The sequence below is a fragment of the Ovis canadensis genome, chromosome 15 (genome assembly GCF_042477335.2).
Source record: "Ovis canadensis isolate MfBH-ARS-UI-01 breed Bighorn chromosome 15, ARS-UI_OviCan_v2, whole genome shotgun sequence".
Taxonomy (NCBI): domain Eukaryota; kingdom Metazoa; phylum Chordata; class Mammalia; order Artiodactyla; family Bovidae; genus Ovis; species Ovis canadensis.
This window is the reverse complement of record NC_091259.1, coordinates 70,702,463-70,729,707: the sequence shown is the minus strand read 5'-3', so window position 1 is coordinate 70,729,707 and position 27,245 is coordinate 70,702,463. Positions and strand designations below refer to the sequence as shown.

The window sequence follows — 27,245 nt, the reverse complement described above, 5'->3', positions numbered from 1 at the left end:
GTATATGACATACTATAGGTCAGTCCTCAACTTTTTCCTTTTTAAAGACTAGCCAGTAGAAGTCATATCTTTGAAAACAAAAGATTGACATGCTAGCCTATTGGTATGTCATTTTAGTTTTCCTACCCCTTATTAAAAGTCTGAATTTAAAATTCAGTCTCATTTTAATCTTTTGGTTTTATTATTGTAAAAATGCATAATTTAAAATTGTATTATACAAGTTACAAGTATTATATTGCATGCCTATTTACCCAAGTACATTGTAACAGTGCAGTTGTTCCAAAACAACCATTAACTGAATAAAAAGTTGTTGAGACATTAGTTCTAATGACTAATTTACAAGGAATGAAGAACACAGAGGAACATGATAAAGGATAGTACAGGCTTGCAATCAGCTAAATCCAGATTGTGGGAAACTCAAGAACAGCCGACCAGGTTTACTGAACAACAGAGAGAAAAGGGAGGAGAGACAAAGAGAAAAACCTATAAAGATTTAAGAAGCACATTAACCAATTGCAATGTATGAACTCTGTTGGGATCCCTACTTAAATGTCACAGTCATTTGAGATCAGAAACTGTGAACACTGACTGCATTTTTGAAGATATTAAGGAATTGTGACTTTGTGTGTGTGCATAATAATGATACTGGGGTTATGTTTTTAATGTCCTTATCTTTTAGTCATACATACTGAAATTTTATAGATGAAGTGATAGGATGTATGAAATTTGCTGAGGCGGGAGCCCAGAATAAACAAGACTGGCCATGAGTTGACAACTGTTGAAACTGGATGATGAATACATGAAGGGCTTCTTATGCTATTCTCCCCATATTTATGTATGTTTGCAATTATCCACAATAAGATAATAAGATATCCACAATAAGATGAAGTTGTCAAAAGCATTAAGACAGAATTTCTGACTTGTCTACAGTTTACGGTAACTGACAAATTCATTTTAGCATAGCCTAAATTTCTATCTTGTATCTTCAAGAAATATACCTTTCAAGATACAAACCACACTCCTATTAACTTGTAATTACAGACTTCCTTACTGTTTAATACTTTATTTTATAAACCCTGCAATGTCCCATCATTTAAATTCCCAGGATGTTCTATAAAGCTCTATAAATCAACTCACCTGAGAGAGGTCAATACTTAACAGCAATACACCATCTAATACTCAGTTTCACAAAAGGTTATACAAAAAATGTTTTATTAAGTACAGTTTCATACTTAGAGGAACAACTAATATTACAATATGATTGAATCTTTAGGATACATAATTTATTCTTAAAATACACAAGTTATATACAGACACTGGACACTCAGTTCCCAAAATACTCAATAAAGACGTCTGGGTGACACTTATAGAATTGACCTAACAATTTTTTCTTCTCTTTGGCAGAAAGCTTTGAATCCTCATCAATATTTTTTAGTAAATTCAATAGCTCATCCTTGGTTGTCTTCCTTGTATGGTCAGAATAATCACCTCGGTCAATTCTCTGGCAATAAATATATCCTTAAAGTTTAAAAGTAAAAAGTTCAGTTAATGGATCTAGTCCTCAGATTAACAAGAAAAAAACCACTTATATATATATATATCACCCCCCCCGATTTTATAAAATGCATGTAAAGGTGCTAAGCACTGCTGACTTTCTAACCCTGTCAGGTTGCTTTTCTGACATAAAAAGGCTCTCTGCTAAGTCTGAATAGCTCTGAGAAGATGAGTTAGAGTCTAGCTGAAACTAAAATGCAACCACTTATCCTCGTGAGACATGGAAGGAGTATTTCTCAGATTACCTGTGTCTCTGTTTGGATCTCTTCCCTTCTGAATGTCCATGAGCTTAACACTGACAATTTTATGTAGAGTTCCAGGAATCTTAAAAAAAAAGAAAAAAAAAGGCACATGGAACATTAAGCATTTTTATTTAGTGACCTATTACATAAGTTCAATTTTACTTTCAGAGTTTTACCTTAAAAACATCTTTTTGATGATCCATTAAAAAGAGTACCAGAAGATCAGTTTTGCCTTTGGATAAACTTTTATTGTGAACAATAGCTTTTGAGAATATCCTTTTCACAACCATTCGGTTGTCACTCTGTAAAAGAACATATACCCAATAGAATTTATTTTTAAGAACAAATGTAATATAAAAAGCAATGTTAAATATTAATAGCTACTATCCATTTCCACATACTTGATGCTGATAATGGAATAATATGTCCTGTAAGTATTACAGATACTGAATACAATTAACATTTAGACAAAAGACTTACTTCGTGCTGTAATTTAAATTCGGAAGGATGTGCTGCAACAGCCATGAAATACAGCAGTCTTCTAAATTCTTCTCTATTTTGGGAATCCAAAAGCTTTAGAAAGAGCTGAGTAGCTTCTAATGCTATTTCAGTCTTCCCATTCACTTTTGTCAAAAGGGAAAAAATGCTTTAATTTTGACCAGACACAACTATATCAAAGGGAACAAAAGTCAAGCTAAAACTTAAGCTAATCAGTAAACTTATCCAAAATTATGTTCAACAGCAAAACAAAGAGACTAGGAATTAAAATGAATGGCCAATACCATCAAGAAAGCCTATACTCAAACTGGCAAGTCCTAAGTCCTTGTCATTCACAAATCTTAGGATGTTAAATCTAATGTGGCTTTGTAAATAAATTCTCAGCCCATGTTTTCCAATAATTCATGACATTTCAAGGGTACACTATGTATACAGTATTGATATAGCCAACTCTGAGATAAATGGGATTCTTTGAAATCTGCAACTTATTTTCAACAAACCACATGGAACAGTCTGCCTCAACTGGTACAGGGACAAAGCAGAGTGTCTGCCATTGTGAAGAGGATAAATGGAGAGTGGCGACAGTGCTGGTAACACTTTCTGAAAAAGAGAACTGCTACTCTATACTTTTTAAGTTTCCAGTGAATGAGAGCAGCATTCACCTATAGCAACCAGAAGTCCCTGCATGACTTCAGAGCTCAGTAAAGCTGCTTTCCAAATGAACCCTGGAAGTTTTGGAAAAAACATACTTTCCATGGATTAGTCTAGATCCACTCCCAGCTTGAAGTAGTATCATTTTGGTTAATTTTGGGACAAGAAACTTTGTCCTGTTCCCTCCAAAGAGAAATTTTAGTGTTCAGTAACATCTTACTTACCTAGGAGTTCTGCAATTCCATTATGAACATCAGATAAGTGATTTAACAGAGGCTCCCTACTACTGTAATATTTGCTAATGGCATCAAACAGAAGTTCTTTCACTAAGTCTATTCTATCTGGTTGCTCAGGAAAGTTTCTGCTTATGTCTACCACCATCTGGTCTGGAAGGTATTCCAAGCAGTCAATTGCTGAAGAGAGCCACTCATCTTCCCTATGAGAGAAAAGAATTATTTTAAAAAGCAAAGGATAACCAATAAACCCATACCTGATTTACTAGCTGTTTTGAGTTTCCTACTAAGATGAATCTCTATACACCTTTGCTGCTGCTTTTTGCTGTTTAGCCCCTAAGTCATGTTTGATTGTTTGTGACCCCATGGACTGTAGCCTGCCAGGGTTGCATGGGATTTTCCAGGCAAGAATACTGGAATGGGTTCCCACTTCCTGCTCCAGGGGATCTTCCTGACCCGGGGATCAAACCCATGTCTCCTGCTTGGCAGGCAGATTCTTTACCCCTGAGCCACCTGGGAAGACAAAGATACATGTAATTCTTTATAGCTTGTATAATGGATATGTATAATTCTATAGCTAGGTCATGTATCACAGATAAAAACTTGATTTCAATATGCCTTCACTCTTTTTTAAAGCAAAAACAGAAGCTATCCACTATAATACAGGCCTGAAAAGGACATCAGAATTCAAATTCTACACCTTAAATTTACTATGGAGGTCCAGAAACTCTAAGTTACTAGCTCAGGGTCCCAGGCAGGACTAGATCCCAGATCTGATTCCTAAACCAGCATTTTTCTCATATAGTGTGGCTTACTTCAAAGCTCTGGGTATGATCTATCATCTATGACTCTGGCTAGAAGAGAATAGAGGAAGATAAGTTAGGGTTTCAAAATAATTAAATATTAATTAGCCATTTCTAATAAAATCCCAGTTGGGTAACTTAAGAAAATTGCTACATTTTAAGAAATAGAATGACTAACTTTTAACATTCAATTTGTTAATACAGGCTTTAGCTGTACATGAACCAAGAACTTGTAGATATACAAGCTGGGTTTAGAAAAGGCAGAGGAACCAAAGATCAAACTGCCAACATTCAATGGATCCTGGAGAAAGCTAGGGAATTGCAGAAAAACATCTGCTTCATTGACTACGCTAAAACCTTTGACTGTGTCACAACAAACTGTGGGAAATTCTTAAAGACATGGGAGTACCAGACCACTTTACCTGTCTCCTGGGAAAACTACATGTGCGTCAAGAAGCAATAGAACTGGACATGGAACAACTGACTAGTTCAAAATTGGGAAAGGAGTATGACAAGGTGGTGTATTGTCACCCTACTTATTTAACTCACATGCAGAGTACATCATGAAAAATGCTGGCTTAGATAAATCACAAACTGGAATCAAGACTGCTGGGAGAAATATCAGCAACCTCAGATAGGCAGATGCTAGCACTCTAATGGTAGAAAGGGAAGAGGAACTAAAGAGCCTCTTAATGAAGGTGAAAGAGGAGAGTGAAAAAGCTGGCTTGAAACTCAGTGTTTAAAAAACTAAGATCATGGCATCCAGTCCCAACACTTTGTGGCAAAAATGGGGAAAAAATTGAAACAGATGACAGATTTTATTTTTTTGGGCTCCAAAATCACTGCAGTGACTATAGCCATGAAATTAAAAGACGCTTGCTTCTTGGAAGAAAAGCTATGACAATCTAGACAGTGTATTAAAAAGCAGAGACAGCACTTTGCCAATAAAAGATCCATATAGTCAAAGCTATGGTTTTTCCAGTAGTCATGTATGGATGTGAGAACTCGACCATAAAGAAGGCTGAGCACCAAACTGATGCTTTTGAACTGTGGTGCTGGAGAAGACTCTTAAGAGTCCTTTGGACTGCAAGGAGAGCCAACCAGTCAATCCTAAAGGAAATCAGCCCTGAATATTCACTGCAAGGACTGATGCTGAAGCTCCAATATTTGGGGCACCTGATGTGAAAAGCTGACTCACTGGAAAAGACCCTGAAGCTAGGAGAGATGGAAGGCAAAAGGAGAAGTGGGCAGCAGAGGATGAGATGGTTAGATAGCATCACCGACTCAATGGACATGAATCTGAGCAAACTCCAGGAGACAGTGAAGGACAGGGGAGCCTGGCATACTGCAGTCCACGGGGTCACAAAGAGTCAGACACAACTTACCAACTGAACAACAACAAATAGTTAAAAAAAATCATATCTTCCACTGCTGTGGACTCAGGACAACTAATTCTGAGTCAGACACAACTTACCAACTGAACAACAACAAATAGTTAAAAAAAAATCATATCTTCCACTGCTGTGGACTCAGGACAACTAATTCTGCCACCACCCAGGTCAGGTCACCTCCTGCGGTCATCAGCTTCATCTTAATATGTAGACAGATGATCTTTAAGGTCAATTTCTGATTCTGTACTTAAAATTTAAGGTAATTATAAAATACCTTCACCTACTAATTTAAATTGTATAAATGTAATTTAAATTCTTATGTTGGAATTATTTTTTTCACATAAGGTTTTAAGCTACCTTTTGACATTCAACTATATTAATAGTTCATTAGAATGCAGAACTGGTGAAGTACTAGAAATGTAAAACCAGACAGCTCTAAGAGACTAGACAGATCTATATTTTAACAAAGAGGGTGGAGCATAATCATTTTCTTCACTTGATATGCAAGTAAGATATATGTTGAAAAAAATGAATATGAAAAAAAATGACATTTAAATCTCATCAATTTTGACCAAAGTAATTTTGTTCTTCATTTTTCCCAACAATGATAATATCAACTGACACAGCATATCTGATTGTATGGACAGAAGAATTCAAAAGATTATTTTAAAACTAATTATCTTCCTACAAATACACTCAAATTATTACAGGTATTTCCACATACTGGGAATCACTGTAAGCCTTGAGAATCCCTCGATCCAGATAGTTCCTGTTGTTGACCAAGTCAGGCTGCCTCTTAGGCTGAGTAACCTTAGGTATCACCTCTTGCCGTTTGAGGAGGGTGTCAAGGAGAGGAAGGTCTATAAGCTGGAGCAGTCGCACTATTGTTTCTTCTTGCCATACTTCATTAACAACTGCACAGGGAAAATGACAAGGGGAAAAGTTAACAATTAATAGTTACTAGGCTCACCACAGTATCTGCCTAGGCAGGTCTAAGCTAATAAATTTGTGGAAAAAGAAAACAAAAGAGAAAGTCAGTTTTATGAAGTGATTTCTTATAACAAAGGAACAACAATTCCAGATTTGTTTTAAAAGTGTAGGAGAACAGACTTTGGACAACAGGAATTCTTTTCGTTCTTGTACTGTAAAAAGCAATATGGCTTGATAACAGACCAAGTCATATAACATGTTAATAAGGACCGCGGAAGAAAGAATGAGTCATTCAGTCTGAAAACTGGTCTGAAACTATTGGCTGCAGATTATTCCACTCAGGGTTTCCACAACTGGGATGGGGGAGGGAAGGTGGAAATCTCTCCTTAAAACCACATTCCACGGCCATAGACAAAGAAGAATATAAGAATCCTGTTAACGTTTTAATATAATTTTCCAGTTTTTTACTGACTCTAATAAAACCTTACTGACTCTAATAAAACCTTCAGCTAGAGCTGAAAGCGTATTTTAAATAATTTTTTAAAAAAATCTGCATGCGAAACATTTCAGATTTGAACCTCTGCCAGCTGATAGGACAAAAGTCAGTGTTCAGAATTGCAACACTGATCTATTTGTTAAAGATAATAGACCTCTGTTAAAACTTAATATAAACAGCTTTAATACACAGTGTGCTCTTTCTTTGTGCTCTGAATATCTAAATTCTAATAAAGGTTAAGACTGAAAAAATTTAAATAACTTTATTTGAAGTCAGTCTTCTATTCCTTCCTGTATCATCTTTAGCTTACCTTGCGGAGACAAGGTTGCAGAGATATTTACACGAGGAGAGTCGGCAGGCTTTAAACTCAGGTTTTCCCACAGATCCTCTAAACTTGCGGATCTGATGTCAGAGGACTTAAATAATGCATCTGCATATCTAAAACAAATTTATTTCATAAATTTTTATTCGTAAGGCTACAGAAATATTTTTGCATTTGAGAGCTAAGAGTTTCTAGACAGTTTATGTATGTCACAGCAAAAGCATAACAAATGCAAATTCTAAGAGCAGAATAAAATATAAGACATGCCACCTTCTTTCTCAAGCCTGACTATACACTAAATAAACTCTCCTTTGAGCACTTAAAGTGATTCAATGACTAAAATTGTGTCTCCAATTTTAAAACACAATCAGACGTGGTCAAACTTAATTATGCTTATCATTTTTATTAGTGATCTCTATTTCCAGGGCATTCTCTGGTAGACAGTGGTCATCAAATATGGATCTACAATCCCCTATTCACAATTCTGAAACCCAAGAAGCTTTGAAAAATTCAAAGTTGTCTATTCAGAATTCATACAGTGACAAAATCTGTTCTGAGATTATCATAGCCTTTATATCTATCCCAGTTAATATGAATGTTTTCAATGCAGAAATATTAATGTGTTTGATTACCAGATGCTGTCCCAGATCCCTCTAGGAGTGTTATCTGCGTGCATGCTCAGCTGTGTCTGAGCGACCCCATGGACTGTAGTCTGCCAGGCTTTTCTGTCTAAGGAATTCTCCAGGCAAGAATACTGTAGTGGGTTGCCACTTCCTACTCCAGGGGATCTTCCTGACCCAGATATCAAACCCATGTCTCCTGTGTCTAGGAGTATTATCTAGTAAATGATATATGTATATTATTAGCTTTCTAAAATCTCCAAAGTTCCAAATTTCGATAAGCATCTGTTCCAAAGGTTTCAGATAAAGCACAGGGATCTCCATTTGGAAAGTACTGACCATGCCCTACCTGTCCTACTTCCTTCGTATACAGAGAAGTAAGTTTTATCATGTTTTACATATAGAATTAAAAAATATTTCAAAGTCAATACACTATATGTCTGACTTTGGGTCATATCTGGACTTTAAGAGCTTCAATTACACGGTCACCTCCTCACCATTTAGCTGAGGGGCATAAAAGGGAAAAAGTTTTATTTCATGACAAATAACTACGTTAACTGCACTTATGACCTATATCCATCTCAGTCACTGGGTTCTACAATTCTGTCTCCCTTTAAATGGTTCCTCCTTCTCCACCACTGCTGCCTACTTCCTCCTCATCTGTAGCTCACAGTATTGCAACAGATTCCTACCTAGCTCTCCCCATGAGGCTGTCCATATAGCTGCCAGGATGACCTTTCTGAAGGTCAATCTCATCATACTTTGAATCTTTCTATGGCCTCCCTGACATGCAAACTCCCTAACATGTCCTATGAAATTTTCTGCATTCTGGCTCCTTTCATATTTCACATCTGCTATTTTCTGGATTCTAGTGACAACCCACCTGTTTGTCTTCACCTCTCCTGTTCTCACACCACTTTGCGTATAAACTCTCTAATATTCTTTATACTATGATTGTAACTTGAAGCAGGAAAATAAAAATTTGTTGATGACTTCTGCTAACCCCATGGACTGTAGCCTATCAGGCTCTTCAGTTCATGGAATTTTCCAGGCAAGAGTACTGGAGTGGGTTGCCATTTCCTTCTCCATGGGATCTTCCCGACCCAGGGATCAAACCCAGGTCTCCCACATTGCAGGCAGACACTTTACCATCTGAGCCACCAGGGAAGTCAATAAGAATTCTAGGAGATATCAAATAAAAGTTCACTCTACTTTATCAAATTTACCCACAGACCCAGATTTTAGCCTAACATTATTTCAAAAGTAAAAGATAGTCAGCATCTCACTAAAAAGTAGACAAAATCCTGTAAACATCCCCTCTGCCAATATCCCGAGACTGACTGTGCTAACAAGGTGCCTCTTCCTGCCAATATTAAATGAAAATCTAACATATACTCACCTGGAAGGTGAACACAGTTTGTTTTCTTTCCCTAATTGACTGTCTTGGTTAGGTGGTGTTGTGAATCTATAAAGGCTGCAACTACTATCTTCAAATGTGGGTTTTTTGTCTTTTCCGAAGACTTTGGTTGGAACTGCTTCAAATACTTTGTAGTCCATAAGTGCCTGACAAACTCTTACCACTTTGGCCCGAGGAATATCTACATCACCAAAATATTTATTCTGCATTAGATGAGAAAAAATGACATCCACAGCTTCTGAACCAACAAAGCAGTCATTGTGTCTTTTTAAATGATGCCTTCGTTTTTTCACCTCCACCTGTGTTTGAAGAGTGTTTATAATGCTGCTCCAAACATATGTGGCTCCAAATGGCTTCTGGGCTACACTGAAACCTGAAATGGGAAAAATCACAGACTCACCTCACTCATTTGTAATAAGGTCTAAGCAAGCCTTAAGTAAAAAGTAGCAATCTCCAAAGCTATTAATAAGGAACAATTATGAGGGCAGCTTGTTATTGAAATATGAAATTATTAGTAGCAATTAATTTAAAAGTTAGTGCCTACTATATGCTAAACACTGTTCTATGTGTTAGCATACAAGAATGGGCAAAATAAAGTCCCTGTTCTTAAGGACTTAAACACACTTTGTGGGAAGATACAGACAACATGTGTATGTAAGATCAGTGCCAAGAAGGTAAGTAAAGCCAGGTAAGAGAGAGAATGCTATTTTAGATGGGAGGTCAGGAAAGACCTCTCTGACAAGGTGATCCCTTAGCAGAAGCCTGAGTAAAATCAGGGGGCAAGCTGTGTAGTTATCTGAGGGGAAAGCCAAGAAAACTGAAAGAGCAAAGGCCTTGAGGGAGGTGCTCTGCTATGAGAACAGAAGAGAGGCCACCACAACCTACTAAGGTGACCAAGGAAAAGAACAACAGAAGTGAGATCAGAGAAAACGGGAGTGAGCGGTGCAGATCAAATAGGACCTTGCGGCAGTTACCAATTAAGGAACTCTATTAAATGCCTTACATAAATGATCTAATTGTAGAAACTCTATGAAGCAGACATCATCATATTTGTGAAATGGAAAACAGATGTACAGAGGTTAGGTATAACTTCTGAACATTATATTGTAATGGTGGTGCTGGGATTTGGTTCACGGTCTATATGATTTCAAAGCATTTATTAGTTAGATAGATAGCTGGACAGACAGACGTATAGTTATACATTCACACATAATGCTTGTTGGAATAAACCAATTTTTAAAAGCTTCTTATTATGCATGCTCATGAATTAAGTGCTTTGTAAACTAACAGTTTGGTTCCTGCTCAACAGGAGCTTAGAGACTACTGCAAAGATAGGAGAAGCACAGAAATAAAGTTAGGTTTTAGCCAAACAGAAAAGAAAGAAAACATGCTTTCAAAGGTTTATATTTTTCCTCATTTTAATAAATTGATATTTGACATAGCTACGAAGAAGAAAAGGAGAAATAATGGGGAAAAAATGTACCTTAAGTTTTAGCAAGCTAACGGAATTAAAACTAGCTAATCATCAGCTTGCTGGCTAGCTGGCTTGCTCTTTCTTTTTATGGAAACACAGTATACCTTTTTATGTGTTATCTGAATGACCCTCTGAATATTCAGTGTTCTGGTTTTTAAGCCTTCATTTTTGTTAAGTATACAACCTCCTTTATTTTCAAGATATTTTGGCAAAGAAATTGAAACTGATTACTTCCCTTGCGTGAGCAAGCTAAGCCACTTCAGTCATGTCTGACTCTTTGCAACGCCATGGACCATAGCCCACCAGGCTCTCTGTCCATGGGATTCTTCAGACAAGAACACTGGAGTAGGCTGCCATGCCCTCCTCTCCAAGGAATCCTCCCAACCCAGGGATCAAACTCAGGTCTCCCGCATTACAGGTAGACTCTCAACCATCTGAGCTACCAGGGAAGACTTATTTCCCTTCAGTTCAGTTCAGTTCAGTCGCGTCGCTTAGTCGTGTCTGACTCTTTGCGACCCCATGAATCACAGCACACCAGGCCTCCCTGTCCATCACCAACTCCCAGAGTTCACTCAGACTCACGTCCATCGAGTCAGTGATGCCATCCAGCCATCTCATCTTCTGTAGCCCCCTTCTCTTCCTGCCCCCAATCCCTCCCAGCATCAGAGTCTTTTCCAATGAGTCAACTCTTCGCATGAGGTGGCCAAAGTAATGGAGTTTCAGCTTTAGCATCATTCCTTCCAAAGAAATCCCAGGGCTGATCTCCTCCAGAATGGATTGGCTGGATCTCCTTGCAGTCCAAGGGACTCTCAAGAGTCTTCTCCAACACCACAGTTCAAAAGCATCAATTCTTCGGTGCTCAGCCTTCTTCACAGTCCAACTCTCACATCCATACATGACCACTGGAAAAACCGTAGCCTTAACCAGACGGACCTTAGTCAGCAAAGTAATGTCTCTGCTTTTGAATATGCTATCTAGGTTGGTCATAACTTTTCTTCCAAGGAATAAGCGTCTTTTAATTTCATGGCTGCAATCACCATCTGCAGTGATTTTGTTTAAAGTAGTCTAAAAAAGAAAAACAATATGCAACAGTACAACAGTAAGGAATAAGGGGAATTATAATTAAAGAAACTCCTACTTGAAACAATCTTCCTTCCTTTTTTAGATAGAATGTTTAAGATGAAAGCAAAGATAAGTTTCTGAGACATAGTAAAACTCCACCTGGGAATTCCCTTGGCAGTCGAGGGTTTAGGACTCCACGCTTCCACTGTAGGCGGGCGGGTTTCAACCCTGACTGGGGAACTAAGATCCCATAAACTTTGCGGTATGGCTGGGGAAAAAACCTCAACTCAGTGCACGAGTCATAAATTTTAAGTGGGTCATTTGAAATTCATCTTTTGTGTTGAAATAAATATAGGGACTGCAGTGAACCATAGTGTATTCACTTATAGTATAATTTTGTATCTACCATAAAAATACAGCCTTGACGCACTCCTTTTCCCACTTTTACCAGTCTGTTGTTCCATGTCCAGTTCTAACTGTTGCTTCCTGACCTGCATACAGGTTTCTCAAGAGGCAGGTCAGGTGGTCTGATATTCCCATCTCTTTCAGAACTTTCCACAGTTTCTTGTGATCCACACAGTCAAAGGCTTTGCCATAGTTAATACAGAAGATAGCTGTTTTTCTGGAACTCTCTTGCTTATTCGATGATCCAGCGGATGTTGGCAATTTGATCTCTGGTTCCTCTGCCTTTTCTAAAACCAGCTTGAACATCTGAAAGTTCACGGTTCACGTATTGCTGAAGCCTGGCTTGGAGAAGTTTGAGCATTACTTTACTAGCATGTGAGATGAGTGCAATTGTGCGGTACTTCGAGTATTCTTTGGCATTGCCTTTCTTTGGGATTGGAATGAAAACTGACCTTTTCCAGTCCTGTGGCCACTGATGAGGTTTTCAAATTTGCTGGCATATTGAGTGCAGCACTTTCACAGCATTATCTTTTAGAATTTGAAATAGCTCAACTGGAATTCCATCACCTCTACTAGCTTTGTTTGTAGTGATGCTCCCTAAGCCCACTTGACTTCACATTCCAGGATGTCTGGCTCTAGGTGAGTGATCACACCATTATGATTATCTGGGTTGTGAAGATCTTTTTTGTACAGTTCTTCTGTGTATTCTTGCCACCTCTTCTTAATATCTTCTGCTTCTGTTAGGTCCATACAATTTTTGTCCTATATCGAGCCCATCTTTGCATGAAATGTTCCCTTGGTATCTCTAATTTTCTTGAAGAGATCTTTAGTCTTTCCCATTCTATTGTTTTCCTCTATTTCTTTGCACTGATCACTGAGGAAGGCTTTCTTATCTCTCCTTGCTATTCTTTGGAACTCTGAATCCAAATGGTTATATCTTTCCTTTTCTCCTTTGCTTTTTGCTTCTCTTCTTTTCACAGCTATTTGTAAGGCCTCCTCAAGACAGCCATTTTGCTTTTCTGCATTTCTTTTTCTTGGGGATGGGCTTGATCCCTGTCTCCTGTACAATGTCATGAATCTCCATCCATAGTTCATCAAGCACTCTATCAGATCTGGTCCCTTAAATCTATTTCTCACTTCCACTGTATAATCATAAGGGATTTGATTTAGGTCATACCTGAATGGTCTAGTGGTTTTCCCTACTTTCCTCAATTCAAGTCTGAATTTGGCAATAAGGAAGGAGTTCATGATCTGAGCCACAGTCAGCTCCTGGTCTTGTTTTTGCTGACTGTATAGAGTTTCTCCATCTTTGGCTGCAAAGAATATAATCAATCTGATTTTGGTGTTGACCATCTGGTGATGTCCATGTGTAGAGCCTTCTCTTGTGTTGTTGGAAGAGGGTGTTTGCTATGACCAGTGCGTTCTCTTGGCAAAACTCTATTAGCTTTTGCCCTGCTTCATTCTGTACTCCAACAGTCAAAGTTGCCTATTACTTCAGGTGTTTCTTGAATTCCTACTTTTTCATTCCAGTCCCCTATAATGAAAAGGACATCTTTTTGGGGTGTTAGTTCTAGAAGGTCTTGTAGGTCTTCACAGAACTGTTCAACTTCAGCTTCTTCAGGATTACTGGTCAGGGCACAGACTTGGATTATCATTAATACTGAATGCTTTACCTTGGAAACGAACAGAGATCATTCTGTTGTTTTTGAGATTGCATCCAAGTACTGCATTTTGGACTCTTGTTGACTAGGATGTCTACTCCATTTCTTCTAAGGGATTCTTGCCCACAGTAGTAGATATAATTGTCATCTGAGTTAAATTCACCTCTTCCAGTCCATTTTAGTTCGCTGATTCCTAGAATGTCGACATTCACTCTTGTCATCTCCTGTTTGACCACTTCCAATTTGCTTGATTCATGGATCTAACATTCCAGGTTCCTATGCAATATTGCTCTTCACAGCATCAGACTTTGCTTCCATCACCAGTCACATCCACAACTGGGTTCTGTTCTTGCTTTGGCTCTGTCTCTTCATTCTTTCTGGAGTTATTTCTCCACTGATTTCCAGTAGCATATTGGGCACCTACCGACCTGGGGAGTTCATCTTTCAGTGTCCCATCTCTTAGTGTTTTCATACTGTTCATGTTTCATACTGTTTCATCAAAGAGCCTCTTGATGAAAGCGAAAGAGGAGAGTGAAAAAGTTGGCTTAAAGCTCAACATTCAGAAAACAAAAATCATGGCATCTGGTCCCATTACTTCATGGCAAACAGATGGAGAAACAGTGGAAACAGTGGCAGATTTTATTTTTGGGGGCTCCAAAATCACTGAAGATGGTGACTGCAGCCATGAATTTAAAAGATGCTTACTCCTTGGAAGTTATGACCAACCTAGACAGCATATTAAAAAGCAGAGATGTTACTTTGCCAACAAAGATCCATCCAAGTCAAGGCTACGGTTTTTCTAGTAGTCATGTATGAATATGAGAGTTGGACTATAAAGAAAGTTGAGCACTGAAGGACTGATGCTTTTGAACTGTGGTGTTGGAGAATACTCTTGAGAGTCCCTTGGACTGCAAGGAGATCCAACCCGTCTATCCTAAAGGAGATCAGTCCCGAATATTCATTGGAAGGACTGATGTTGAAGCTGAAACTCCAATACTTTGGCCACCTGATGCGAAGAACTGACTCATTTGAAAAGACCCTGATGCTGGGAAAGATTGAAGGAGGGAGAAGAAGGGGACGACAGAGGATGAGATGGCTGGATGGCATCACTGACTCGATGGACGTGAGTCTGAGTGAACTCTGGGAGTTGGTGATGGACAGGGAGGCCTGGCGTGCTTCAGTACATGAGACTGCAAAGAGTCAGACACGACTGAGTGACCTGACTGACTAGCCATAAAAATTACTGAGAGACACACAGAAACACAAAAAACCTTATTATTTGTTTGTATTATTTCCAATACCAAAAATAGATGGGTGATTTTACCATGGGCTTCCCCTGGTGGCTCAGCTGGTAAAGAATCTGCCTGCAATGTGGGATTCCCTGGTTCAATCCCTGGGTTGGGATGATCCCCTGGAGAGGGAAAGACTACCCACTCCAGTATCCTGGCCTAAAGAATTCCATGGACTATATAGTCCATGAGGTTGCAAAGAGTCAGACACAACCGAGCACCTTTCACTTTTTCACTTTCAATTTTACTGTCTACCCATTATTATGATGTTAGTTTAAAATTATCAGCAAGATTGTTTTTAATTATCCAGGTATTTTAAAATTCCAGATACTTCATAATGCATTACTAAACAAAGAAGGAATTGATGGCAATTTCCCAAATATGTGAGTAGTTTTAAGAGTTGAATTAGGGAGATTTGATCAGATAAATGAAGTTAAAACTACATTTACTACTGGTACTGCAGTTAGTTGGGCTTCCCAGGTGGTGCTAGTGAAGAACCCGCCTGCCAATGTAAGAGATATGAGACGTGAGTTCAATCCCTGGGTGGGGAAGATCCCCTGGAGGAAAGCATGGCAAACCACTCCAGCATTCTTGCTTAGAGAATCCCCATGGACAGAGGAGCCTGACAGGCTACAGCCCACAGGGCTGCAAAGAGTTGGAGATGACTGAAGGGACTTAACATGCACGCATGCACCACAGTTAGTATCTATTGAGTAGAGCCAGAATCACACAATGGATGGAATCTCAAAATACGTCCTGGTCATTTCCCTGGTATCCAGAACTAGGAGTGGCTGTACTGTTTTCAGTCACTATGACTACATAAAAGGAGGATTATCACTTAATATTCTTAACTTCCCTGGTGGCTCTGAGGGCAAAGTGTCTGCCTACAATGCGGGAGACCTGGATTCAATACCTGGGTTGGGAAGATCTCCTGGAGAAGGAAATGGCAACCCACTCCAGTATTCTTGCCTGGAAAATCCCAAGGACAGAGAAGCTTGGAAGGCTACAGTCCAGGGGGTCACAAAGAGTCAGACACAACTGAGCAACTTCACTTTCACTTTTTCACTAATTCTTAACTTCCTAATAGACCAGAGACTATAGCTGAGATTTAAATGAACTTAAAATATTTGCTCATTAGTCTTTTTGCAAATCTTCATTATATTAACACTAGCTAACATCTGAATGCAGAGTTCCAAAGAATAGCAAGTAGAGGTAAGAAAGCCTTCCTCAGCGATCAATGCAAATAGAGGAAAACAATAGAATGGGAAAGACTAGAGATCTATTCAAGAAAATTAGAGATACCAAGGGAACATTTCATGCAAAGATGGGCTCGATATAGGACAGAAATGGTATGGACCTAACAGAAGCAGAAGATATTAAGAAGAGGTGGCAAGAATACACAGAAGAACTGTACAAGAAAGATCTTCACGACCAAGATAATCACGATGGTGTGATCACTCACCTAGAGCCAGACATCCTGCAATGTGAAGTCAAGTGGGCCTTAGAAAGCATCACTACAAACAAAGCTAGTAGAGGTGATGGAATTCCAGTTGAGCTATTTCAAATCCTGAAAGATGATGTTGTGAAAGTGCTGCACTCAATATGCCAGCAAATTTGGAAACCTCATCAGTGGCCACAGGACTGGAAAAGGTCAGTTTTCATTCCAATCCCAAAGAATGCTCAAACTACCGCACAATTGCACTCATCTCACATGCTAGCAAAGTAATGCTCAAACTTCTCCAAGCCAGGCTTCAGCAATATGTGAACCGTGAACTTTCAGATGTTCAAGCTGGTTTTAGAAAAGGCAGAGGAACCAGAGATCAAATTGCCAACATCCGCTGGATCATCGAATAAGCAAGAGAGTTCCAGAAAAACAGCTATCTTCTGTATTAACTATGGCAAAGCCTTTGACTGTGTGGATCACAAGAAACTGTGGAAAATTCCGAAAGAGATGTGAATATCAGACCACCTGACCTGCCTCTTGAGAAACCTGTATGCAGGTCAGGAAGCAACAGTTAGAACTAGATATGGAACAACAGACTGGTTCCAAATTGGAAGAGGAGTACATCAAGGCTGTATATTGTCACCCTGCTTATTTAACTTCTATGCAGAGTACATCATGAGAAACGCTGGGCTGGAAGAAGCACAAGCTGGAATCAAGATTGCCGGGAGAAAGGTCAATCACCTCAGATATGCAGATGACACCACCCTTATGGCAGAAAATGAAGAGGAACTAAAAAGCCTCTTGATGAAAGTGAAAGAGGAGAGTGAAAAAGTTGGCTTAAAGCTCAACATTCAGAAAATGAAGATCATGGCATCTGGTCCCATCACTTCATGGGAAATAGATGGGGAAATAGTGGAAACAGTGTCAGACTTTATTTTGGGGGCTCCAAAATCACTGCAGATGGTGACTGCAGCCATGAAATTAAAAGATGTTTACTCCTTGGAAGGAAGGTTATGACCAACCTAGATAGTATATTGAAAAGCAGAGACATTACTTTGCCAACAAAGGTCCGTCTAATCAAGGCCATGGTTTTTCCAGTGGTCATGTATGGATGTAAAAGTTGGACTGTGAAGAAAGCTGAGTGCCGAAGAATTGATGCTTTTGAAAACTGTGGTGTTGGAGAAGACTCTTGAGAGTCCCTTGGACTGCAAGGAGATCCAACCAGTCCATTCTGAAGATCAGTCCTGGGTGTTCATTGGAAGGACTGATGCTGAAGCTGAAACTCCAATACTTTGGCCACCTCATGCGAAGAGTTGACTCATTGGAAAACACCTTGATTCTGGGAGGGATTGGGGGTAGGAGGAGAAGGGGAAGACAGAGGATGAGATGGCTGGATGGCATCACCGACTCGATGGACATGAGTTTGGGTAAACTCCGGGAGTTGGTGATGGACACGGAGGCCTGGCATGCTGATTCATGGGGTCGCAAAGAGTTGGACACAACTGAGTGACTGAACTGAACTGAACATTTGAGGACTTACAATATAACAAGCTCTGCCTTCTCTCATTTAATCCTAATAAATTTCTCTGAAATAGTTATTAATAATCCTATTTTTAAGAAATTGAGACTCAGTGAATTAAACTTATCTTCAGTTTTAAGCTACTAAATATATATTAGCATTTCCTAATATGTAAATATAAATATATTAAAAGTAAGTCACCAGATAGTTTTAGCATTAACCTTTCACTGAAGACTTGGATTATCTGAAAGAGTTTTAAGTGAGCCTATGAGATGAAATAAACAAAAAACATCTTTAAGATTTGTAAATCCTTAACCAAGCTATTTAGAAACACTTAGTAGTCATTAATCCTAAAATAAAGATAGATATCATAAATTCTATGATATACTATCCACAGTACACAGGAAAGGAAAATAAGCAAGGTTTAAACTTGCAGAGCTCAGACTGCCTATTAAATACCAACAAAACAGACTTCTGGGCTAGTAATAATATTAAAGATGAAACATATATAACAACAGTTGAGCTATAAGGAAGCATACAAATCCTAAGGTATAAAGCTGACTCACTTATTAATTTGAGATCAATAAGACAACTGATGGGGATGAGAGCCTCAGTGGCGTGAAAATAGCTAATCTTCACAGGGGAAACAGGATATACAGAATATATTTCCCATATTAACTTGCTGTTTAAATATGGGAAATCAGGAAGTCTTGGAGGCTGGATAACGCAATATAAAAGATTAAAGAACAGGTTAGAGCAGGGTAGTAGGCACCTGTGAGCCTTACAATGTTTCCAGAGTCCTCCAGGCATAATACAATTCAACCCTTTCAGGTCCTTTCTGTTCTCACTGACCATTAATTTGCAACCATTGCATTCTGCGATATTTCCCCTCAAGCATCACCACCCACAGACCCAAACTAGCTCATGCTCATACAGATACTTTAAAACATAATATACCCTGGATTTGACAAGTAAATGTGCCAAAACCCACACTAGGATAACCTGTTTTTTTAATGCTGACTTCACCAGTTGAACACAAATCCCCCACATACTGGTTTGAAACTTCATATTTATCATCATCTAAGAGCTGAAATGAACATTGGGATCACTGACCATGGCCCAGTAAGATGAATTACTGAGACTTCTAAACAGGACTCAAGAGACCAAAAGTATAAAATGAATGCTTTATGCAAGTCTAGCAATCAGAATTTAAGTTTCAGCTTATCCTTAAACTTCACTTGCATATGAACTGGACACTTTTTAAAAATTCACCACTATCTACAATGATGCTTCTTTGTTTACCATTTGGTTAAGCATGTTGTAAAGACATCGTAACCTAATGATCAAAGTCTATAGCGACCAGCTGCAACAACTCTGAGTAAGAGAGGTAACTTATAATGTGGTTCCTTCATTTACCCATACAAGAGTTAAACACTATGTTTATGGTAGGTTTCAAGTCTAAACTGATTTATAGGATTTCAGAGACTAAAACAGATCACTGTCCATTTAGATATGGACACTTAAATCAAACAAAATATAAGAAGCGAAGCACGGGAACAAATTTGACCTGTCAGATAAAAAGCTTTGAGAAGCTATCAAGAGGCTCTGAAATTGTTTGAAACTAGGTCTAGAACATACTACACATGCTCGTGAGCACTACATAAGTCTAGGCTAGTTAACATTCAGTTTTCAAGCAGGTTCATCGTTATCTGCTTGAAAACAAGAGCTATTTTTCAAAGGCAAAGACCAATCCTTTTCATGTATTTGAAATCTACCCAAAAAAGTTTACCAGCCACAAAAAGTTATACTCCTAATACTGAATTGATATGTATTTGTAATACCACTAATAATCATCTTTACTTTTAAAAAATGCATGCTAAATAATCAAGTTATTATAGTAATAATTCCCTAAAAATCAAGTTATAAGGCAGACAAGTCAAGAAATTACATTTACTCATATGTCACAAGCAGGTAATGAGTCTCAGCCATGATCTATGTAGTCAGTTTTAACTACGGCCCTGCTGTGAGAACCAATATAAGGGTGAAAATAATTCTATAATCATTTCAAATAGATTAATAGATCTCCTTAGAAGATCAACAGACATTATAAAACTGGATCCCAATACTGGATCCCAATGTAAGGTAAATATACACACAATGTTACTAAAACATGTTACTTCAAAATTAGTATGTAACAATTTTATTTTCATTTTTGAGCATTAAACTGCCCCCTCTCCCCCAACACACACACACAAGAATTCAGACAGCTTATGTTTGGCATATTTTGCACAAAACTTACAGTGAGCTAGGGCCTTGTTGTTGGTTAGTCACCCAGTCATGTCCACTCTTTTGAGACCCAGTCCTCTGTCCATTGGATTTCTCAGGCAGGAATACTGGAGTGGGTTGCCATTTCCTTCTCCAGGGAATCTTCCTGACCCAGGGATGGAACCCACATCTCCTGAACCACTAGGGAAATCCATTCCTTTCAAATTCCCTTATATTTTACAAAGATTCAAATTATTCAATACTTGTTAGTTGCAGATTATTGCCAACTATTAAAATATTTTAAAGAAGGGTTAACACAGTGGTTCCTAGTGGGTGATTTTATCCTCTGTCCCAGACATTTGTCAATGTCTGGAGCCATTTTTGGCTGCTATATGCCAAGGAGGGGGAGGTGCTACTGATGTTTAGTGGGTAGAGGGGCCAGGGACACTGCTTAACATCACAGTGACAGGCCAGCCTCCACAACAACAAAGAAAATGTCAATAACGCTGAAGCTCAGAAACCCTCGGTTAAGTGAATATTGTTTAGACATGAAAAGCTGCATTAATGCAGCAGGCCTAATGCTGGGTTCTGTGAATAGAGAAAGACAACAGCTTGGGTTTTAGAGACCCAGAGAAATGGGTTCTATTCTTGGCTCCATCATTACTAATAATGCAATCATGGGCAAGCTGCCTAACTTTTCTGGTGCAAAACATAGCTAATTCCACTTCTCTCAGTTATTGTGAGGGTCATCTGAGACCCTCACATGTAAAGTGGCTAGCACATATCCAGCAATCAACAGATGTATAGAAATGAAACAGGAAACTGTATCTAGAAAAGCCAAAGGAGACGTGGATTCACAGTAATGTATAATAACATCCTGGATGGGACTCTGGAACGGAAAAAGGATATTCAGCAAAAACTAAGGAAAGCTGAGTAAAAGTATGGATATCAATACCAGTCCACTAACTGTGACAAGCGTACTATACTAATAAAAGAGTGTGTTAACAGTCAGTGTGCTCGCGCTCAGTCCTGTCCCACTCTCTGCGACCCCATGGACTGTATAGCCCGTCAGGCTCCTCTGTCCATGAGATTCTCCAGGCAAGAATACCTGGAGTAGGTTGCCATTTCCTCCTCCAGGCGATCTTCCTGACCCAGGGGCTGAACTTTCATCTTCCTGTACTGGCAGGCAGATTCTTTACAACTGCGCTAACAGGGAAGCCCTAATGTAAGATGCCAATAATAAGGGAATCTGAGTGAAGGATATATGGGAACTCTATGCACCAACTTCATGACTTTCTGTAAATCTAGATCTATTCTAAAAATTTGTAAATTTATTTAAAAAGTGAAAAAAAAAAGGAGGGTCTCTTTCTTCCTCTTCCTTTCTCTGAATTAAGGGGACACAGTCTCCACCTTCATTTACCCTTTACCCATTCCTACCACCTGGGTGATGATGTCAAGCTCTGAACAGCAGTCAATCAAAGATCACTAGCAGATGAGAAGACAAATGTGACTCACACGAGAAGATTTAACTCACCAGAAGATAAGTATATAAAATCTGAAATCACTTCAGATTGGGAGAATTGTATTTAAGAATTACTTTTTTTCAAAAGAGCTTTTAAAACATTACTCACAGAATTAAGACAAAGGAAAAGAACTACACTTATTGGACATTAACCAAAATCTCATGAAAATAGATAAATGTAGAGAGCTGGGCTTTGGGTGTTAAATTAGGCAGCTGCGACTGATCGGGAAAAACTTCCTATACACCAATATCAACATTGCAACACTTTTTACTGTATATTGGTTTTGGTTAGCCCAAAGTTTGTCTTCCTCTTACACAGCATTAGAGATGTCACACTGAAGACTGACACTGCCTCTGAAAAGAAGGCTGCAGGTAAACTACGTAAAATAAAGAACAATTTAAAAATATGTTTAGAAAATTAGCAATGAAAGTAGGCACTGGCCCTTGCTTTAATTCATACAGATTAATGAGACAGCATATGGGAAGTACTTGAGCTCCCTGGAAAAGTGATATCAGGTGAATTAAAAGAATTAGGTTACAGTTAGAAAGGGATAACAGGATAACATACCCCCTTTTTGCTCGTCTATATTAAAAGACAAATATCTTCAAAGGACTTACTAAAAGTTAGCACACAGACTTTATTTCCTCTACATAAATCAGGTCCCTGGTTGTTACAGCCCCTTTAAACTATGGAAGAATTATTAATAGGTAGAGAAACAGATACAAAGCTTCTTGCCAGAGCACACAGAAAGAGAATGGCAAGGAACCAAGAACCAGAGGCTCCCATTACCGTGCTCACGAGGACTGTGACAAGGCTACTAAAGAGTGGAAGGGGGATTAACATTGGATAACAGGTAGGGTTCCAACTGCAGCAAGCAAAACAAATGAGAAAAGGCAGTGGGCCCTTCTCTGCCCACTGCACCTGGTGTGCAGAAGACAGTGTTCTTTCCTTGGGTTCAAATTCGATAACCAACATTTCAACTCTTTCCTCTGAGAGTCATCTATTTAATTTTGAATACATATTCTCTTATCGTAAGAACCTGTTCACTAATGACCAAAGCTCAGAACTGGTATTTCAGCTGTTAGAGAAGACAAGGCTTTTAATCATGTAAGATTTGGGAATTTCACTCAGAAAGTAAGCCTAAAGATTTCTCAAGACTGTTTCCAATATTGCTGATGTTATACTCCTAAAGTAGTCCCCTTCTCTTCACACTGTAAACACTGGAGAAATTCTGAATGTACCCATCAGATGCTTATTTGAATCCTTTCAATTGGAGAGTAAGATCGATATTAAGACAGTTCTTAGGAAAGTACAAATGAGAAGTGGTTGTCTATCACAATTTATCATTAGCATTTTGAAAATTAAAAGGAGCATTTCTAATTGTAAGTAAAACACAAAAGCGGGGCCACTGACATGTACCCAGTTTTACCCACCTCGATCCACTGACCACTGTCACCTTGAGGGAGGACTCACAAGTTCAAATGAAAGACTTTAACAATAAGGGAACTTACGCTTATCCTCTAAGCATCCCACATAGTAGCTACAGAGAGGGGCGGGGGCGGAGTGTAACATTTCTAAAAGGAAAACAAGAAAGCCAAGTGTTATCTGGACTCCTTAACTGTATCTACTGAGATGTAGGGTATGCTAGAATCGGAATTTTAACATATCAGCAAGTTTAACTGATCATCCGATTCCGTTCAATTGTTTGGACATTTAAACAAGATGTAGCATACTAACATCCTAAGTAACCTGCCCCCTAAGACATGATTAAGCTGGCAAAAATCACTGTCTCCCCTAATCTCAAGCAACCACTGAAAATCAAAAATTTCTGTTCATTTTAATACTGCTTATCCGGAAAGCGTAACTAATAAATGCCTTTTATGCCAAGTTCCTGCCGGTGGAAGCTAAACTTATATTAACAGAAACTTCTCAGCCCTCCTAGGAAGAGTCTGGGGAACAAAGCGGGCAAGAGAGGCATTCGGCCACTGGCCACACCGTGGAGCCACGGTGTGTGGCTCAGACAGTCACCAGTAACGATGTGGAGTCTACTGAGAATGCCCGGCAGGCAGCTGGCGCACAGACTCGCGCGCGGCGAAGTTCAAGTCTGGAGAACTTAGGAGAAAGCTGGCTGCGAGGACAGCAGGCTCCAGCGCGGCAGCCCACCCGCGGCGGCGCGGGTGCAAGGAGCCACAGCAGTGCGGGGGCTCGCGGAGGCCGCTGCAGACCTGGCTGTAACCCGGTGGGGTCGCCGTCCGAGCGAAAACCGCAGCCTGCGTCCCCCACCCGCCCCAAGGCCCCCACCGTTTCCGGACCGGGTCCTCGGCACCTACCGGGAGGCCTCTGCGCCGGACTCTGGAAAGCCGACAGGTTCAGCGCCGCCGCCTTCTCCCGCACCGTCGCCATGGCCGCAGCCACCGGGACACGACCGCCTCAGACGACCGCACCGCGAAGTGGGCGCTCGCCTTGGAGCAGCCTATTAACTGGCCCGGGGTTGGGCGGGGCTCCCGCCAGGCCCCGCCCCCGCCGCGCTCCGCTCCCCGCCGGTCACGTGCCGGCCGCGGCCCAAGGTAACCTGCGGCCCCGGGAGCCAGGGGAAGGTGGGGCCCCGCCCCAGCCCTGGAGGTAGCCAGGTCAGAAGCGTTTTGGTGTGCTGAGCCCTGCGAGTCCGCGCCGGCCCCATGCAACCAGCATCCCGCCGCCGTCTGCACAGCCCACGCGCAGGCAGGCGTACGCGCCCAGGCTCAAGCCAGCTTCGGTGAAAGGCGCATCCACTGTGGATTAGCTCTGTTGCTTAACTGCCTTGGGCTTCAGTGCCCTCACCTGTGACGCGGGGACAATGTCAGTACCCGCTTCACGGAATATTTTTATGAAGATTACACGAACTAATTCATGTATTTTAGTTGCTGGGTCTGGAACATAAGTGCTTAAAATTCTGTCATGGTGATAAATGCTTCGAATTTTTCACGCATCCCTTCCTGTAAAGAACAAATCTTTATCTGGCCCGGGAAAGCAATGTCTAGAGTTCGCAGTCCGGAGGGCAGCTGGCTTGCCTTGGGGCTGGCTGCCAAGCAAATCGGTGCCGCCTCCAAAATAACTCTGGGTCAAGTGGGTTAGGGACAGAGCTAGGAACGAAGGGAAGTGGGGCTCTTAAGGGGAAGTTGAGAACAGGAAATCCAGGGACCCAGTGCTGGGGTATCTCAGGTGAGTGGTTTGAGACCAATAATTTAGTTGCCAAATTCTTGCGCCCCCGTTTTATTCCCGAAATTTGGGGATTTAGCAATCATTTTAAACCTTTGGCACACATAATAAATATCTTTTTAGAAGGAGGGTGCCCGTTTAACAGATTATTAAATCAGAATCGTTTTTATATGGGACTTAGCTTATTGGAAAAAGCTCCGACACGTAGTTCCTTCAAAATGCTTAGAAGAATACATACATATGGTTATTTCAAAAAACACTTGCTGAGCAACTGCGACCCTGGGCACCCCAGTTGAGTAGGTTAGACACGGGCTCCTACGATTTAGAAACTGGTGCCAGAATTGGCCTTTTTTATGAGCTCTCTCCCCCTGGTGGCAGTAAAACCCAGTCTCCGCACTGTTCAAGAAATTTCCTTTGTCATTTCTCTGTTGACTGCTGCTCACAGAGATAAGATACCATTTAGGAGGGATTTCAGGTACCCAGCAGAGCAATTAGCTGTAATCTACCCCATACTGTGTAACTGAATGCACAAGTCCATCCTCACTACTTGGTAGATAAAACGCTCATCCTATTTGTGAAAACAAATCTTGACAAACACTAATATTGGATCTTTTGAAAAAGGCAGGTGACCTCAGTGACTACTTTGGTGATTTATATAACATTTCAAAGAATTATCTTATCTGGTGAAATGCTCTTTTTACTTGTCCACATTTTACACATTTTGGAGGCCTAATTCAAATTCCACCTTCATTGCTGGATAGATATTTCCAGGCTACACTGATATATTCCTTCTCTTCTCAGGCTTCCTGGATAGCTCAGCTGGTAAAGATTCAAGTTCCCCTGGAGACTACCTACTCGTTTTCTTGGGCTTCCCTGATGGCTCAGAGGGTGAAGAATCTGCCCGCAATGCAGGATACTTGGGTTCAATCCCTGGGTTGGGAAGATTCCTTGGAGGAGGACATGGCAACCACTCCAGTATTCTTGCATGGAGAATCCCCAGTGGACAGAGGAGCCTGGCAGGCTACAGTCCGTGGGGTTGAAAAGAGTCAGACAGGACTGAGCAATTGAGCACACTACATTCCTTTTCTACAGATATATGGCATTTATCAAATACATTACTGTTTATGGCCCTGTTATAGCGATACTGCCTAATTATTTCAGCACACACATCTCGATTGCCCAACAAAGTTAGGAAACTGTCCAGGGCATATCTTACCCACTTAGATTTTTTTCAGTGTCTGTTGTATTAGGCAGACAGAATATGTCTTATATAGTAATGATTATCCTCATTAAAATGCACAGGTTTTAAAAATATCAGCCTCATGCTTTTAAATTTAATGTTTAGGAACCTCTAGTTAAAGAAAAACATTTAAAATGTCTTTCATATCATATCTAGAAGTATCACAGTTTCTGACATGAAATTTCACCCATCCCTTTAAAATGATTGTTACTGATTTTGTTATTTCATTTTTATTGATTATTTTTCATACTAATGTGTCAAGTCAATATTATGTTTGGCATATGGGAAAACTTCACTTGGTCTAACTTGTCTAAACCAATTAAGAGATAGGAAACAGAACTGTTCTGGTATAATCCTGTATAAACATACACACCACACCACACGAAATTACCTCAAAAAAATAACCAGCACTACTGTTTTCTCTAGCAATGGAAACTAGAAATGTTAAAAAAAAAAAAAAAGATGAATAAAAATCTGTTGGAGTTTTTGAAAAAAACTTTGTTATTGAGATAGAAATTTAGTGCCATTTTCCACAATTATCTGGGCTTCCCTGGTAGCTCAAACGATAAAGAATCTGACTGCAATGAGGGAGATCCAGGTTTGATCCCTGAGTCAGGAAGGCCCCCTGGAGGAGGACATGGCAACCCACTCCAGTATTCTTGCCTGGAGAATTCCATGGACAGAACAGCAGGGTGGGCTCCATGGGGTCTGAAAGAGTTGGACACAACTGAGCAACTAACACATCACTATTAAAACATGGAAAGTGTAATTTTTAAATTTTCACCTCAAATTTTAGCTAAATCAGACTTCAGGCTCATTCTTAACCAAGGCTCACTCTCCCCAAATTTGCTGTAGTGGACTCTTTGTGTTTTAGGAGTTGTATCCCTCTCATACTCACTCCCATTTTCAGTGACCAAGTGGTTGGGGAAATGAGGAGAGCATAGAAAACAGAAAGATTTTTTCCTTCTGTTTTCTAGAAAGGATCTGATACACAATTTCTAAAGCTGA

At 39.9% G+C, this 27,245-nt stretch overlaps 1 protein-coding gene across 2 annotated transcripts; it reads right to left on the bottom strand.

The window, feature by feature from the left end:
- Nucleotides 1-1,195: 1,195 nt before the first annotated feature.
- On the bottom strand, nt 1,196-25,118 carry DEPDC7 (DEP domain containing 7). Of its 2 annotated transcripts, none has more exons than XM_069554690.1 (9): nt 24,130-25,118; nt 9,140-9,530; nt 7,109-7,236; nt 6,097-6,286; nt 3,170-3,381; nt 2,277-2,419; nt 1,973-2,098; nt 1,800-1,878; nt 1,196-1,518 (listed from the first exon to the last, which is right to left on the bottom strand). In XM_069554690.1, exons 1-9 carry the CDS (start codon nt 24,200-24,202, stop codon nt 1,325-1,327), a joined length of 1,536 nt encoding a protein of 511 aa, XP_069410791.1. In that variant the 5' UTR covers nt 24,203-25,118; the 3' UTR covers nt 1,196-1,324. The 2 variants fall into 2 exon arrangements, with proteins under 2 accessions (XP_069410791.1, XP_069410792.1); XM_069554691.1 differs by having other exon boundaries at nt 9,140-11,696; nt 24,130-24,251.
- Nucleotides 25,119-27,245: the final 2,127 nt, after the last annotated feature.

Excerpts from the sequence above, each read along its gene's own strand:
- DEPDC7 (XM_069554690.1), bottom strand. The coding sequence starts at position 24,202 with ATGGCGACGGTGCGGGAGAAGGCGGCGGCGCTGAACCTGTCGGCTTTC. Across the intron at positions 7,237-9,139 it reads AAACTGTGTTCACCTTCCAG|ATATGCAGATGCATTATTTA; the intron begins GTGAGTATATGT and ends AATTTGTTTTAG. Across the intron at positions 3,382-6,096 it reads AAGGCTTACAGTGATTCCCA|GGAAGATGAGTGGCTCTCTT; the intron begins GTATGTGGAAAT and ends TTTCTCTCATAG.